This window comes from Neolamprologus brichardi, chromosome 3 (genome assembly GCF_056152115.1).
Source record: "Neolamprologus brichardi isolate AB-2024 chromosome 3, ASM5615211v1, whole genome shotgun sequence".
Lineage (NCBI taxonomy): Eukaryota > Metazoa > Chordata > Actinopteri > Cichliformes > Cichlidae > Neolamprologus > Neolamprologus brichardi.
The window spans coordinates 40,228,814-40,244,001 of record NC_142106.1 but is presented as its reverse complement, the minus strand read 5'-3'; the positions used below and the strand labels follow the sequence as shown (position 1 = coordinate 40,244,001).

The 15,188-nt window shown below is 43.0% G+C and overlaps 1 protein-coding gene across 1 annotated transcript in view; it reads left to right on the top strand.

Annotated features, from left to right (window-relative positions):
* The window catches only part of col25a1 (collagen type XXV alpha 1 chain), a 154,556-nt gene that overhangs the window by 113,341 nt on the left and 26,027 nt on the right, over positions 1-15,188 (top strand). Inside the window, exons 10-14 of the mRNA XM_087837642.1 lie at positions 4,558-4,584; positions 5,852-5,896; positions 7,853-7,897; positions 8,715-8,741; positions 10,990-11,034. Coding sequence (XP_087693768.1) covers positions 4,558-4,584; positions 5,852-5,896; positions 7,853-7,897; positions 8,715-8,741; positions 10,990-11,034 — 189 coding nt within the window. The remainder of the gene's footprint in view (positions 1-4,557; positions 4,585-5,851; positions 5,897-7,852; positions 7,898-8,714; positions 8,742-10,989; positions 11,035-15,188) is intronic.

Sequence of the window (15,188 nt, the reverse complement as noted above, 5' to 3'; positions counted from 1 at the left end):
TGTACTTTTAACAAGGAGTAAAGTCATCGCCCTATAAAGCAGCGTGAGATGAGCATGTCCCAGCAGTTGTAAAAACATGTGACAGCACAGTTACTGCGTTTGCGGCCTATGATTTCATGCAACGACAGAATGTTTGCTGCTCCCTGATAAAAAAGAGCAAAGATAAGATACTGGATTAAAGAGAAGAGTTTCTGTAGCTGATAAACCTCTGGAGAGGAAATAAAAAGACATTTTCCCATCTAAGAGAAGAAAAAAAAAATCCCGCCAGTCCCCGCCCTTGGTTGGCCTGTGCAAATCAATATGAATTAGATGTGCATAAGCAACAAGTCTCCACTTTGTGCAGCCAGCTGAAAGAATAATTTGTGATTGGCACATCTCGATCTCCACAAAGTGAGCCGGAGGCAGGGCTTCTGAGGTCACCGCTCGACTTTTGCTTCTTTTGCAGCGCTCTCGGCGCTAGCGCCCACTTGACACAGCTTGGAGTTTTTTTAGATGTAGATGCTATTGTTAAAGGGGCAAAAGTAGATTCCAGAGTTTTCCAGCAGCCTTCCAGGACATGTGGTGCTGGTTAGAAGGATTAAGCTCTTGTGGAGAAACAAGGAGGAGGTGGTGGGGGGGAGGTGGAAAGAAGAAGAACAAGAAGAAGAAGAAAAGGAAATATTTTCAGGACTAAGTTCAAAATCATCAGCGCCACGAGGTCTCTCTGTGGTAAATTAAGGGGGTCTTCAGCTCTCCAAAGGTGGCTTGCAGCCCCATACTCAGCATTCATCTGGAGCTCAGCTTGTTCAGAACAAAAAGTCCAAATATGTTCCATCCAAAGCTGAGAGAAGCCTCTTCCATCTGCTTTTTGGTGTAATTTCCAATTATGCAGCAGACTTTCACTGGTCCCCTTTTGCATCCTTTTCATTCCAAAGCTACCCACAATGCACCAGTAGCTCACCTTGGACAATGAAAAAAAAAAACTCCACAGGCATGAATGTAGGGACACATTCGTGCCTCAAAAGCCTGTTCAATGAAGACATACCTCTGATATTTTATTGACCTTGACTGAGTTTTCCTTTGCTGTAAAGCCAAACATGAGGAGCAAAGATGTGAGCGAATAGCTTATGACATGGTCGGGGAAATCAAACAATGTTGTGGGAAATGTGGACAAAACCATTTTAGTGGAACAAATCTGTTTGTTCTTAAAGGCAAATTCCTATTTTTACAGCCTTGGGTCTTATTATGTTGTTAAAACAAAGCACACCTACACTCGGGGGTTTTGTCTGGCATGCGGTTTCGTCCCACGGTGCGAAGTCATGTACGTGAGGTTAATTACAGATTCTAAATTGGCCGTAGGTGAGGATGTGAATGGCTGTTTGTCTCTCCCTGTTAGCTCTGTGATGTACTGGCAATTTCTCCATGTGTACCCTGCCTCTCGCCCAGTGGCAGCTGGGGATAGGCCCCACCCTGTATGGTTAAGTAGTTAAGGAAATGGATGGATGGATTGATAAATGAGCCCGCAGACAGGACCATAGCCAGAATGTTTAAAATGCTGAGGTCACTGGATCACATTTACCTGCGGGGACTACAGCTGGAATGTAGCTAGTAACAAAATCCATTACAAAGCCTCTCTTTTCTTCTCTTTGACCCGACTACCCCGTAAAGCATATAACTTTAAATCAAAGTGCAGATGTTTCATGAAAATAACGGAAATTTTAATCAAATCCTGTGAATCTTCTGTAAATTTATATTAAGCTACACGCGTGGCTTACAAAACTCATCCATACTGCAAGGTGTGTAATTGTTGTGGAGATATTACAGATCAGAGCCAGCATGAAAATGTGACATCTGTATTATATGTATATAATCTAAAATCACCTGAATGTCAGTGAGCATCTGCCCACATAGCAGGCACATTCAGGCGTAATTGGAAATTATGGCTCAGTTACGGCACTCCAAGTATTCTGTGGGGTCAGCCCTGAAGTTACGAGCTACTTTTGACATGAGTGCACCAAATGTGGCCCAAATGTCACAGCACATCTGACATCTGGCCGCTCTATTGTGTCCGCCTGTGGCTGAGCTGAAGCAGCCATTCTCACCATGAATCAACATTATCAGTACAGGCCAAAAGAGACCTATACACAACTGTTAATACGGGCCATGTTTGGGCAATACATCCAGTGTTATCTGAGCCTAGATCCTCTAAATAGACAAAGAAGTGGCCTTCACATCCCCACTGATAGCTAAGGCCACATCCATACTGTAGTTTAGAAAGCAGTCCGCTATCAGATGTCTTTAAAACAGCCTAACGTCAGCGCAGCCATGACAGGTGAAGGTTTGAATGGTTTAACTTAAGCCATTCTGCATTATTGCTTTACCAGGCTACAGTGCTTTTGTTTATAGTGGCAGGAGCAATAAAGAATGATTGAAAACTCTTAGAAAATGTTATGTGAACAGTTTGAATAAAGCATGCCTCTGCAATAAGCACATATAGCTACCATTTAAGGCAAAAAAAAAGAAAAAATACATTTGTTTAAAAGTTTAAATAGTTTATAATAGTTGAAAACTCACAGTATAACTGACACAAAAGCCTTGAACAGAACAAACTTCACTGTGGAGCCTTTCTGTTCTATGATCAGACGAATATTTTTCATGTGAATGCCACACATTCTGGAAGTCCTTCAACTTTCAAAGGTTCAAGTGCTGCTGATTGAGTGTGGGAATTGACCTGGGAACGGCTTCATTGTTCGCAACGTCCGAATCATGAATGAAAGTACCAAACATTCAGCGCATTGTATTTGTGCTCGGATGCTCGACTTCAATAGGCAGCCTGTTGATATTGCACGTTTGTGGAATTTCTTTCCTTTATGAATGCTAAATGAGGCAGCTAAGCCGCTACATGCTGAACATCTGCTATCGTGATGAACACTTTCAGATGGAATAATAATCCTTTTTCACAAAGATCTTTGGATTGTTCTTCCCTTTTCATTTTTCACCAAAGTCAGGATCCAGGGTTGAGAACAAAAGAGCCAAGACTTCCTTAAGCGTGCTTGACTTTCTTTAAAAAAAACAAACAAAAAAACTTCTTTTCAGCAGTAGCTTCTGAGTGTTCTCAGATGTAGCCAAGCTAATTAGCGCTCAGGCGAGCGGCACATGCTCTCACATACCTAGTGGGTCATAAAGATGTTTACTAAACCCTACTGAGGACAGCTAACAAAGGCTTTTAAAGGCAAATGGGAGGAAAACCTTTTTCTTGGTTGGCTAGGATAATGAAAGTTGTTCATTGAGGTTTTTGCTGTAAGTGCACAAGGAATGCACCATAAATGAGCTGCAACTGTGTGGGCCATTTCTGAAAATGTGAGAACTTGTTGCTACAGGGATTTTAACGGGCCAATTTTGGGGAAAAATGGAAATTGGGAGAGGGAAGTTTTGAGGTACAGTTACTTGGTGATAGCCCGTTTTAACAACAAATACTAAAACCGATCCAACAATCAGCTTATTCGCAGAATTTAATCACCGTCAAGTCACAAGTAGGCCGACATCAAACCGGGCTTGTTCTTCAGGCAAATTTGCACTGACAGTCTTAACTTTTCAACCCGAACGTGTCCTCGTTGGCTTCTTGTTAACACAGGCATACAAACGTTTTACACACATCAGGGGACCGTATCTTGAGCTTTGCCAGTTATACATCGATGTGAGCAAAGCGAGGAAAAGTTCCTGCTGTAGTGAGCCTGCGGGGCACAAGGTCTGCCTGGCCTTGACTCAGCTGCGAGCGACGAGCCAAATGGCCGAAAGTGAGAAAGAAGCCGGCCAACGTGAGGTGTCATAACAGCCAGGCGTAAAGGTGTTGATGAACTGCCGCGCTGCTGCGATAGCTCAAAAGTCTTTGAGAAACATGGAAGGAGCTAACTTTCACCCAGGCTTCCCAGTTTCTTCACGATGCGGTCGTGTTGTTTTAGGCAGGTTCCAGCGGAGGAGGCCGACTGCCCAACGCGGCCTCCAGTTTCACTGCAGTAAACAGCAGGTTGTAAATAGAAACTGTCCTCCCAGACACATCGATCCATGATTTAAATCTGCCTTAGAGATGAGGCGCCTTTTTTCCCCCCGTTGGCTAACTTGTTAGCTTTGCAAAGCTTTCCAGATATTGGCCCATTTAGGTAATGAACCTCTCTATGTGTTGGACCGTAGACTCGGAATGTAGCGCGGCCAAACGAGACAAGTTTTTACAGTCACTAAAACGAGTAAAGACAGATCAACATAAAAGATAAAACCATAAAAGCTTTTGTTATTCATGAGCTTATTAAAGATTCCTGTTTATGGGTCACTTCAGCGAAAAGAAGGCAGGGAGTGAGCGGATTTTCATTCTTTGCTGGAGAATAAAACAAGGGATTGATTGTGATTCGGGTTCTTCCTGAAGGGTGTGTGCGCGCTGCATGAAATCCTACCACAAGCTCTGCCAGTCTCTCTGCTCTGACCATGTTGGCTCTGGTAATTGTATTATTTCATCTCACATGAACTATTTTTGCTGCTTTTCTCCTGCACTCAATCTCTCTCCGTCTCTCTTCTCATTTATAGGGACCTGAGGGGCCGCAAGGGCCGAAGGTAAGTTACAGAAAATCATTTCTTTCTTCTTGCTGGCATTTCTTGCTTTTCTTAAAGAAAACTAAATGAGATTCGCTGACTTGGTTGTGACATAAAAGTACAAAGGAAACTCTTTTTTTTGTCCCTCTGTTGAATTCTGATCTAAACCAAACTGTTTTTCATTTCATAGCAGCTCTCGTTGCACAAACGGTTGTAAACGTGTTGTTTGATGAGTATGTTTGCCTGCATATTAGCAACAGACACTGCACAGTCATGGTGAATAAACAGGAGAAGTGGGGAAAAAAGGGTGAAGAGAAGGAGAGAGATGGAGAACAGAGAGCCTGGAGCTAAGTGCTGTGATACAGGCTGCGGGTCCCTGGTGGCGCTGATGTGAGGAACAGATGTAAGCTATATCCAGCCATCAGGTAGCTGCCAGTGTTTGTTCAGTGTAACCCAATCAGACACTTCCTGTCTGCACTGTCATCTGTCGGCAAGGCCTCCCGTCGGCGTGGGAGAGGGAGTGTGTGTGTGTGTGTGTGTGTGGAGGGGTCAATGATGACACACCACAGTGTTAATGACTCATAAGCCAGGCCCGGAGGCTACTCAATTAGATCTGCTGCTAGTGGAGCGCTGTGTTTAGTAGAGGGGCCGCGTCGAGGGTTATTCAAGTTTCATCAGCTCGGTGACTGATTCGGTGCCACCGCATGACGAAAAAGTCCAGCGTGAACGGTTTTCAACCCTCGACACGATGCTTTCCTGTGACTGTATCTCACATCTCTCAAACATCTCTGATACATCTTTAAATGCGACCGGTAACTGTAAATGGCTTTTATTATGAAAGCGATGCAAAAAGCCAACATAAGCAAACCGCGAAGAACAGGGAGCGAGCGTTCATTAAAACACGCTTGGCCCTCAGAGTCTAAACCAACTTTTACTAAGCTGACGCAGTAGATGCGGTAAAATCTCGAGTACATCTTCTGTGCGAAATGTTTCTTTATTTCACAGGGCAGTACATTTTCAGTTTGAAGTGCAGCAGGAGTGTCCTCAGCTCCCGGTCTTGCCTTCTGGCTGTATTGTCCATAACAGAGCGGATAATAAAATATGACATGCAGTATTTATGCTGGTCTGGCGCAGTAACATCAGAGCACGCCCTGATCAGCGGCAGACAGAACGGATACGCCGCCGGTGTTTATTTACAACCGTTGAGCCGGCCGTGACGGTACGAGCAGCGAGATGGTCGAATGTAATGATGCAAAAAACCCCAACAACCTTTGCTTTTGTTTCCCAGGGTTCACTCGGGCCTCCTGGCATCCCCGGTGTTGATGGACTGAAGGTGAGCAAACTCATTTACACTGAATTCTTGGAAAGCTCTACACTTCTGGGCTTTTAACTAGTTCTTGCTAACTTGCTGTTGTTTTTATTAGTGAATGTACTTTTCCAAGAGGAAAAAAAACACCACTACTAGGCAGTATTATTGTCCCTCAAGACGTTTTATAAGTGTCCCTAAAATAAAAATATGCACACAAAGTTCAGAGAACCAGCATCCATCTGCGCACCTGATAGTATTTTATCATCAAAAGGCTCACTTGAGCATTAATCTTTCGTTAATCTTTCTCCCCATGTGTTTTAGTTTTTTATATCAAAAAAAAGTTCTGACAGTTTCAAACCGCTATTTCGTTTTGGGAGAAAACCCGTGGGCTTCTTCTTCAAGCCTTAACCACAAAGTACCGTTCTGGCTGCCTCCGAATCTGTTCACACACTCGGCTCATGTCTGCTATTCATTCTCGGAGCGGATAAAGAAGACGCAGTGCAGGTGTTTCACAATGGGTGCAGGGAAGGAGAAAAAAGACCCTACCCTAACGCATATTTATTCCAGAACAAACGATGGTATAAGTGAAGAGAATGAATGGGGAGACAGTTTGAGGGTTGCATCGCTCTAATCTCAAACATGCACTTATAAAGAAAGGAGAGGCACGTATGGCTGTAATAGGAACCAGAGTGAAGAAGTTTCATTTTAAAGTAAAATCCATGCTAACTCTGGCTACAGTGGAGGCTGAAAGCTTAATTCTCTTTCCAAAATGAAAGGAGTGAGGTTTTGTAGCAGCCATGAAATAGATCTCCAATGCTGTGCAGTGCAGTCATAAAGCAGAACCTGTTATGGTATGTAAGTCTCACTCTTGCAGAAAGTTTGACTCAAAAGCAGTTAAAGCTGCTCAGGCGGCTGTGGCGGGTCCACTCGCACAGACACGGTATTGATTTGACATGGATATCCCAGCAGAATCACTAATGCCACCTTATCAAGCCAACCTTTGGAGTTTCTAATCAGACTCTATCATCATTATGTCAATAGGGTGTCATTATTATGTCAATGACTCCCATATGCGGCTGACGAATGATCCGAGGCTGCGGCGTTTATGACGAACATCACCACGAGTGTGTAGCTGCAGGGACACACCCAGGCACGCTGAGTTTCCCATGAACATAAAGCATTTTGGGGAAAAGTGAAAATAGCATTAAGATATTGAAAAATGACATCCAGTAACACAATTTTCCTTCGAATATGGCCAGTACCGAGCTGCCCGGTGACATGTATTTTAATCCAAGTAATGCACTGCGTTATTTTTCCACTCTGGCTACATTAATCAGCTTCATCTGGTTAAAGCTGTCTGTCTGGGCTGAGGAATAGCTACTGCTCCTCTGAAAGGGTAATGACGTGGTATGTTTGCAAAGGTCAGGAGGTTAATTGTTTCTGGCAGCAGATGGACAGAGGTTGGTTTTTCAGCTAGGGAGCCGCGGAGACAAGGGATCGAGGCTAACGGCGAACTGGCATCCGTCAGACGGGCTTGGCTTTTCTTCTTCTGCACATACACAGAACCAAACCAGATAATTAAGCTTTTAATCAGCTTGTTTATCCTCTCGTCTTTCACATTCACTTTGTGGTTTCAATATTTGATACATGTGAACTTTTGGGGAATGTTATAGAATTCATGGTGCTGTAGCTGTACATTCACGCTCCTTACAGCAGTTCTGTCAGTGAAGCTGTAGCTCACCTGTCTCGTGCTGCATTACCAACTATCCTGCAAAAGCCCTTTGCACCATACACTCGCTCTTATGTCTGAGTCAATTGTTATCTCAATTTTAAGAAGAAAAATATGCATTTTCTTTTGTTTTGTTTGTTTTTTGTGGGGTGGGGAGTGTAAGGGTCATATCTCCTGACCTTGAATCTTTAGTCGAACTGCTTACACAGCACACTGAGTCAGTCACTGTGTGTATCTTGTGCTGTCCGTAGGGGGATGTTGGCATCCCAGGACTGGACGGTGTTCCAGGAGCCAAGGTCGGGGTGCACACATATTCTGTGTGCTCATATTCTTGTAAAGTCATACCAGTCGCTTTTTTCCCCCTTTTTTTTGGGTTAACCCTCTGAGGTCAAAGTCATGTTATCCCACCCTGCACTTTGTGACAGCAGCAGCAACCATTGCCAGCAAACTTTGCAATATCAAACTAAAACAAATACCTGAATCCCAAATATCTGTTGAGATGATCTAAAATATAAGACTCAATGTGAACACTTTTGCTGATATATGGATTATTTTACTTACCTTCCACGTAGCTGCACTGTTAGTATATAGTGCACACTTTTAACACAAACTGAAACAGAGACTCGGTGAGGCTGCGTCTTCCTGCAGGGTCATCTTAATTCAGTCATGTGATTTGGAGATGTCCCTTGACTCCAGAGGGTTAAAGTCATTTTCAATACTTCCCTTATCCTCTCACAGAAGCATCTCCCCCTTTCAGTCATTTTTCATCTTACCTTTTGACCATCAGCCGTTTTGTCCCTTTGTGATTTCTTTTTCATGGTTTTGAAAAACATGCATATACATGTGTTCGTCTTTGATGTAACAGAAAATATATATCATCCATGAAGACTTTAATGCATGGTATAAAAATATGTTGCAATGATAATGCAAGAACGATTTTAAATTTAAAAAACAAAAAAGTTCATGTCAGGGTCTGTCTGGGGAAAAAAGCAGTCATAACATTTATAATCAAATGTGAATTTAACCCCAGATACGATCTGACCCTGAGTGTGCAATAACCCACCCAAACCCTCATTTTTTCTGTCTCTGCTGCTCTGCTTTCCTTCCTAACAGGGTGAAATGGGAGAACGAGGTGAAAAGGTAAGGCGCTAATTTGGATCTTCGGACATTATTGCTAGCGTCAGTCTGTTATCTCGTCACCACGACTGCAGCTCTGCCTTTACATCTCCCAGCTCCAGCTAGTTTTTTTGTTTTTTTTTTAAGTTGCCTCCCTTCTGTAACTTAGCCACCAGTGAGTCAGTGATTTAGTGAGTCACAAAAACTGCACCCAGCTTCACCGACTCCAGGCCGTGAAGTAAACCTAAGAACAGACCCATAAAACAGCTTCACAGAGGAACAGCAGCTTTATTCCCTCTGTTCTGTAATTGTAATGGTGCCCTTATTTGCTGTTGTTGGACGGCAGCGGGGCGGGAGGTGTGAAACACTGACCGGGATGACAGTGCAGCGGGCTGGAGAGTTGAGTGATGCCTTATCGTGTGTGCTTCATCGACCACAAAACTGGCCCTCGGGCAGTCGTTGTCAGCTGGATCAGTTCTGAGCTGACAACAGTGTCAGTGTCTCTGTCACTAACACACCTGGCTTGCTGTAAAGATGTGACAGCATCTCCTAGCAATCCCAGTTCACAGCATCGTGTGTATCCTTTACCGCGATGCACAAAAAAAGGTCAAAGTGCAAATATTTCTTTTTTTAATATGCAGAAATGTTCTAGCCTTAACACGAGAACACGAGCATCCAGTGTGTCAGTTCGTGTTAGTATGAACCTGGTTCTGTGCTTCGTCGACTCCTGGCCGCTTGGCTTTGCCACAATTTCCACGTCTTAAAAATCATGACCAGTTTTCCAGGGATGCACCTTTTTCAGATCATTTCATCAGGTTGCAGGAGGGTAAAGAGGAAACCACGTCCAGTTAATTACGCAAATTCTGACAAAATAAACAATTTGTTCTGCAGATTTAATTTTTTTTTTATCATTTCCAGTCATATAATCATCCTGAGACTTGTCAGAGCACTAATGGGGTCCTGACCTTCGGGTTTGGAAGAGATGCCATGTGGCAGGCCAGCGCTGCTAGCAAAAACTGCACTTTTTGGCTTTGTCGATTCAACTTATGATAAATTCCTAGATGGAAAAATAAACAGCAGTTTGAAGCATTGAAGCTGTTAAAATAATCTAGTTTTCTTGAAGTTTCTTTTTTTTATTTTTTAATCGCGTAACACAATGAGACACCCTTTGATTTCATATCCTTGGAACTGCAAGGCGTTGTTTGATTCGCGGTCTAATCTTAATATAAAATCATGGGGATTTATTAAAAGTGAAATGACCTTTTCCCTGCCAGGCAGCTTGGCTCAAAGTACTCTGAGGTTTTATTTTCAGAGGAGTCAGACATGTTAACATTAAACACTTGTTTTTCCTCATTAATTAGTCAGCAAGCTAATTAAAAAAGAAAAAAGGCTTCTAACAGATAAAAAGGGAAAGTAGAAAGCTTGTTGCAGTTTTTTAAATATATGTATATATTTTGACATCAGGGATAACTTACAAAGACACTCATGATTGCAAATGATTGTGTTTCCCCATTTAATTTCATTTGATGAAACATGTCATGTTTCACTACATTTACACAGTCGAGATTTATAGCCGTGCTGTGATACGAAATCCACTGATAAAACAAGAGTGTAGCAACATTTTACAGAGTCTGTGAGTCTGTGTGCTTTGAGTTAAGTTCTAACCAGCGTGCTGACATGCTGATGCTGAGCAGATAGATTTACCAGCTTGGTATCGTATGCTAACTGTTGCTATTTAACAGGAAAAACAAAGTACAACTGAGAGCCTGGGAATGTGTGTAGAGTGTGCATTTGAGACATGACAGCCTCTTGGGGGTGTAGAAAAAAAGCTGGCTCACCAGACTTACTCATTTGATGGTTATTCCAACAACAAGACATTCTCCTTATAAAGAAAACTACCAGTCAACTGGCTTCCACCGAGTCATATCGTGGATGGGACGAGCTATGGCATTTGATCCCGGCCATACAGCTAATATTGCAAAAGTTGGGAGTTAAGAAGTGAAGTTCATCACAGCTCTCAATGCAGTGAGCTTAGGAGCTTCGTAACAGGGCATCACCTAAATATTACATTTATATTTGAACTTCATTTGACGGTTAAGTGATCAAAGTGAAGATAAGGCAGCAGCTTTGCTCCAGTGCAATCACAGAAGAAGAAGCGCGTCCTACTGTGTGCTAAGCTTGTTTAAACAATCATGTTTCATGTCATGTACTGTCAGCACTGACTCATTCCTGCGTTCAAGAGACTGAACAGGTTTCTGTGATGTCATTGCAGGGTGATTTGGGTGAGGAGGGACCGAAAGGTGAACCGGGAGAGAAGGTATGTGAAATCCTCTGAGTTTTTGTTCTCTTTTGTTTATGTCTTGGACACTGCACAGGGAACCAACAGAGAGGCTGTCGGTGGCCAGAAAACAGTAAAAAAAAGTTCACGTTAGCCATCTGAGGAGAACTGTAATGTTCAGTAGAAACAGCTGGGGTCAAGGGTCATCAGTTGTACTGTAGTCAAGGCTGCACATAAGCAGTCATCCTGGCACTTGATGTGTCCTTTGTATTTAATGTGGACTTAATTGCTATGCTACGCTGATGCTACATTTTCTGGTCGGATGGTTTCTGCATTAATTTGGTACCATTTATCTTCAAGACAGCTTGTCAAGTTGAGATTCATATCCAACAAAAGGCAGAGCAAAGCTCTGCTGGGCAGATTGTTCAGAACTAAACTAATAGATTCATGTTTCTGTCCAAAAAGCTTTTGTTTTCGGGAAGAGTTTCTTTGCTTTGTATTAGCACACTGACATCATATCCAGAAACACATTATGCTTGCCATGCTGCCTTCGCTCTTATTATTTTCTTTAAGGAGCATTTATGAAAATAGGTCACAGCCTCATTTGTATTGGATGACCTCTGGGCAAAACTTGGACCTCTTTACTCTTCATAAGTTGTAAAACATTTCAGAAACAAATCAATTATGGATAGAAATGAGCTATTTTTGGGGGGGAAAATGTTGATTTAGCTTCTCACACTAGTGGGAAACAATAAAGATTCTCCTTGGAGTTGCCAAAGAAGCTGAAACGCAGTATCTGAGGGCAAAATGCTGTGATGTATTATACACCAGAGGTGCTTATACAGAGTTAGGTATAAAAACAAAATGTAACCGATAAACCGGCAGCAGACCAGAAGCCATGTACTGAAAATGTCACTGCCAATTTATTGCTGTTCGGTGCAGAAAAACTTTGATAACTTCTCATTTTATGGGCACTGTGGTTTTTAAAACTCGGCAGCCAAGAAAGGACACCATTGGAGGGAAACAGATGCAGGATATCATCTGTGGAAAATGAGTGAACAAAAAGGAAAAGAGGAGGGCGATAAAACTTTGCAGCTCAAGCGCCGCTTTGATCTAGTTTACCTTGGTGCAATAAAAGGAGAGAAGATGATGGATTTTTGCTTCAGGAGTGAAGAAGAGGAAGATGAATCGAATAACCGCGGGAATTCAGACTTCTGTAGACGATCACCTGCCATTCATTCGGGTGCACACTGATGCGTTTCACAGCGAAAGGCAGACTACAAATAATTATGATTTCTGCCATGTTTACGATGGATGTGGATTACCTCATCTCAGACTGTCAGCATCAGGACGTAAAAATGAGTGTTTTGTTTAACGTAGCGCACAACATATGGCGAGAGGAATTCGAACCAATAGACATCCAGATGAGTTTACCAGATGTCAGGCACACCGAGGGCTGATTGATTTTCAGTGCAAGTGAAGAGAACCTGTTGCCAAGCGGAGCCCCCTGTCATCAGAGTTTTGCATCTGATCACTTTCTCTTTTATGATCGTATTGTTGCTTCACGGGAGGAAGATGAAACCAGAGAACAGAGGGACATGGGAGGGAAGGAGGGCATCTTTAGTCGTCCATGCCGAAGATGCCAAAGTTAACAATACACAGCACGCACTGCGGGGAAAGTGTGGTAATGTGAGGTGAAAGGTGAAGCAGCGAAAGCTTCGGTATGGTGAGAAGAGAGACCTCGGGGAGTGCAGAGAGAGGGGGGGAGAGAACTGGTGGTGTAAGCAGTCTGGCTGTGCTTTGCATGATACAAAGGGAGATTGTTTTGACTGTGGGGGACCTGTGAAGTGTGAAAGAGACTAATGACAGGGCAGATATACTCTGACTGACATGCTCACTCGCTCTTAAGAGCAGGTTAAAAAGCTGACATGCTGAGGACTCCAACAGCTCCAAGTAGTCTTGAGTTTAGTTTCTTGTTTGTATAAGCTCATGTGCAGATAATTTAATTTAATTCCATAGAAATATACCTTGTTTTCCAGGTGTTTATTGAAAACATTGCTGTAAATAAATAATTTGCTACAACTAGCTGCTGACGACCAACATGGAAATGAGTATATTCACTAAAATGTTGGAGAGTAGTTGCTATAGGTTGCTGGGTGTAGAGCATCATCCAAAGCAATCGCTAGAAGGTCTTCAATGCAGAACCACGTATCTCTATGCAACCAATTTCATTTAGCGACTGGCAGCGACTTAGATCAACCACATGGGAACTGACTGGGGAATGCATATTTTTCTCACCTAGAGTTGTCAGGGAGTGGCAACCCCAGGTAATCCCTGACCGGTTGGCAAGTGGAGGTTTCTATGTGTGGCAGGATAAAAATCGGTTGCTGGAGGTGATCCACCAAAAATCTCCTTGCGGCTGCCTTGGTTTCTAGCAGATTGCTTCGGACACCCATAGCTTTCATAGTAGATACCAGTTTGCCTCCAATCAAACTGTAATCAAACTAATAAAAATTGTAGTCAAACTCGTAGTCAAGTTACCATATTAGTTAAACTTTGCCCGACCTATGAGCAATCACGACCATCATACGTGCAAACAAGGCAGTCGCAAGAAGCTTTTCATTACAGGACCGTTTACCTCTATGCAACCAATTTTATCTAGTACTAAATGCAACCTAGTGCAACCACATGCCAACTGGTTGGGGAATACACATTTTTCCCTAGCAACCGGAGGTTGTAAGGGGGTCCCTAGCTTCTCTTTTGGCCTGCACGTGTGGGACTTTAATTTAAATACCGGACAGTCATCAACCACTCAGCAGTTCTTCAGGGAATGCACACTTTTCTTTAGAGACCAGGAGTTACCAATCTCTCTAGCCTCATATATACGAATAGCAAATTCTAAAGAATATATAACACTGCAAATTGCAATATGGGGGGAAACATGATCATACTAAAACATATGTGATCATAAGTCACGAGCTAAATGTAGCAGGGGAAAAGTAGTAGGTAATAGGTATGTTAATTGTACATAAGAAAAGCAGCTGTGTAATTATACTCACTTATGTTCACTCACTGTTTAGTATACATTTATATAACACATTACCTGCTCTGTTGCGTCCGTAAGCCGTCATTAAGCGTAGAGAGAAATGTTTCTAACAGCCCCTGCATGTCCATTTTTGGCCTCATTTAAAACAAATCATTACCACAGTTAAAAGCTTTAGTTCTAAACCATTTCCTTCTGATGCATTCAGCCTAAGTATTTAAGTAGGTGTGAAATTAACTGTGACTCTTCTTGCTGAAAAAGTTGGACCTCACAAATTGAAAAATTCTTTAAAGTTGTTTTTTTTTTTTAAATACACCAAATCAAACTTTTGATTTTGTTTTGGGAAGTTCCAGGCTGTGAGTGCTTGGCTCTGGCCAGTCTGGCACAGCAGTTGGTATAATTTTTGAATCCTAAGATCCGGTCCAAGCTGTTGTGAACTGGCAGCATTTCAAATACTGGCAAGGCCTCTCTGCCCTGGGAGCCGATCACAATTTGCATTGCCTCACATATATCTTAACTCAGGGACAGGGGGTAATATTTAGCCGGGGCCCGCTGAATTTGGTCATCGCTGCTAATGGCTGTAATGTGGAGTAAGAGTCATATTTTGATGACTGCGGTGGTATTAATTTGTCACAATTCAGCCATGCCTTCATTGCTCAGCGATTAATTCTGCGCTCATCTCATTCCCCAAGCAAACAGCCGGAAAATGGCATGATTTACTAGGCATACATTTTGCGCCCTTCATGCTATTATCTCCAAATGCCAATGGGCAGCGACAGGTCTGGGTGCCTGTGATGAAGTGGAGTTGCGGTGACGGCTCTCCATCTTAGTCTGCTCTGCGGCTAAATCGCACGCTGTAGCCTCACCGTGGTAATTGGCCCAGTTGGGACGTGTCAGCACTCTGCGCCACACCTCAGCACACCTCCCAGCTCCGCCGCTTTTTCCATCTCATACTCCTACATTTGGAAGAGATTAAACTCTCTCTTGGTCGGGGCTCTCGTTCAGCTTCTAGAGCTCGGTGTCACTTGTGTTAGATCGGTCACGCCAGCGAGCTTCTTGCTTCAGCAGCCGAGGAATGAAGGCTCGATCGCTTTTGCAGCATCCTCCTTGTTTTCAGGGCTTTGCTTCACACGGCCAAACTTTACAATCT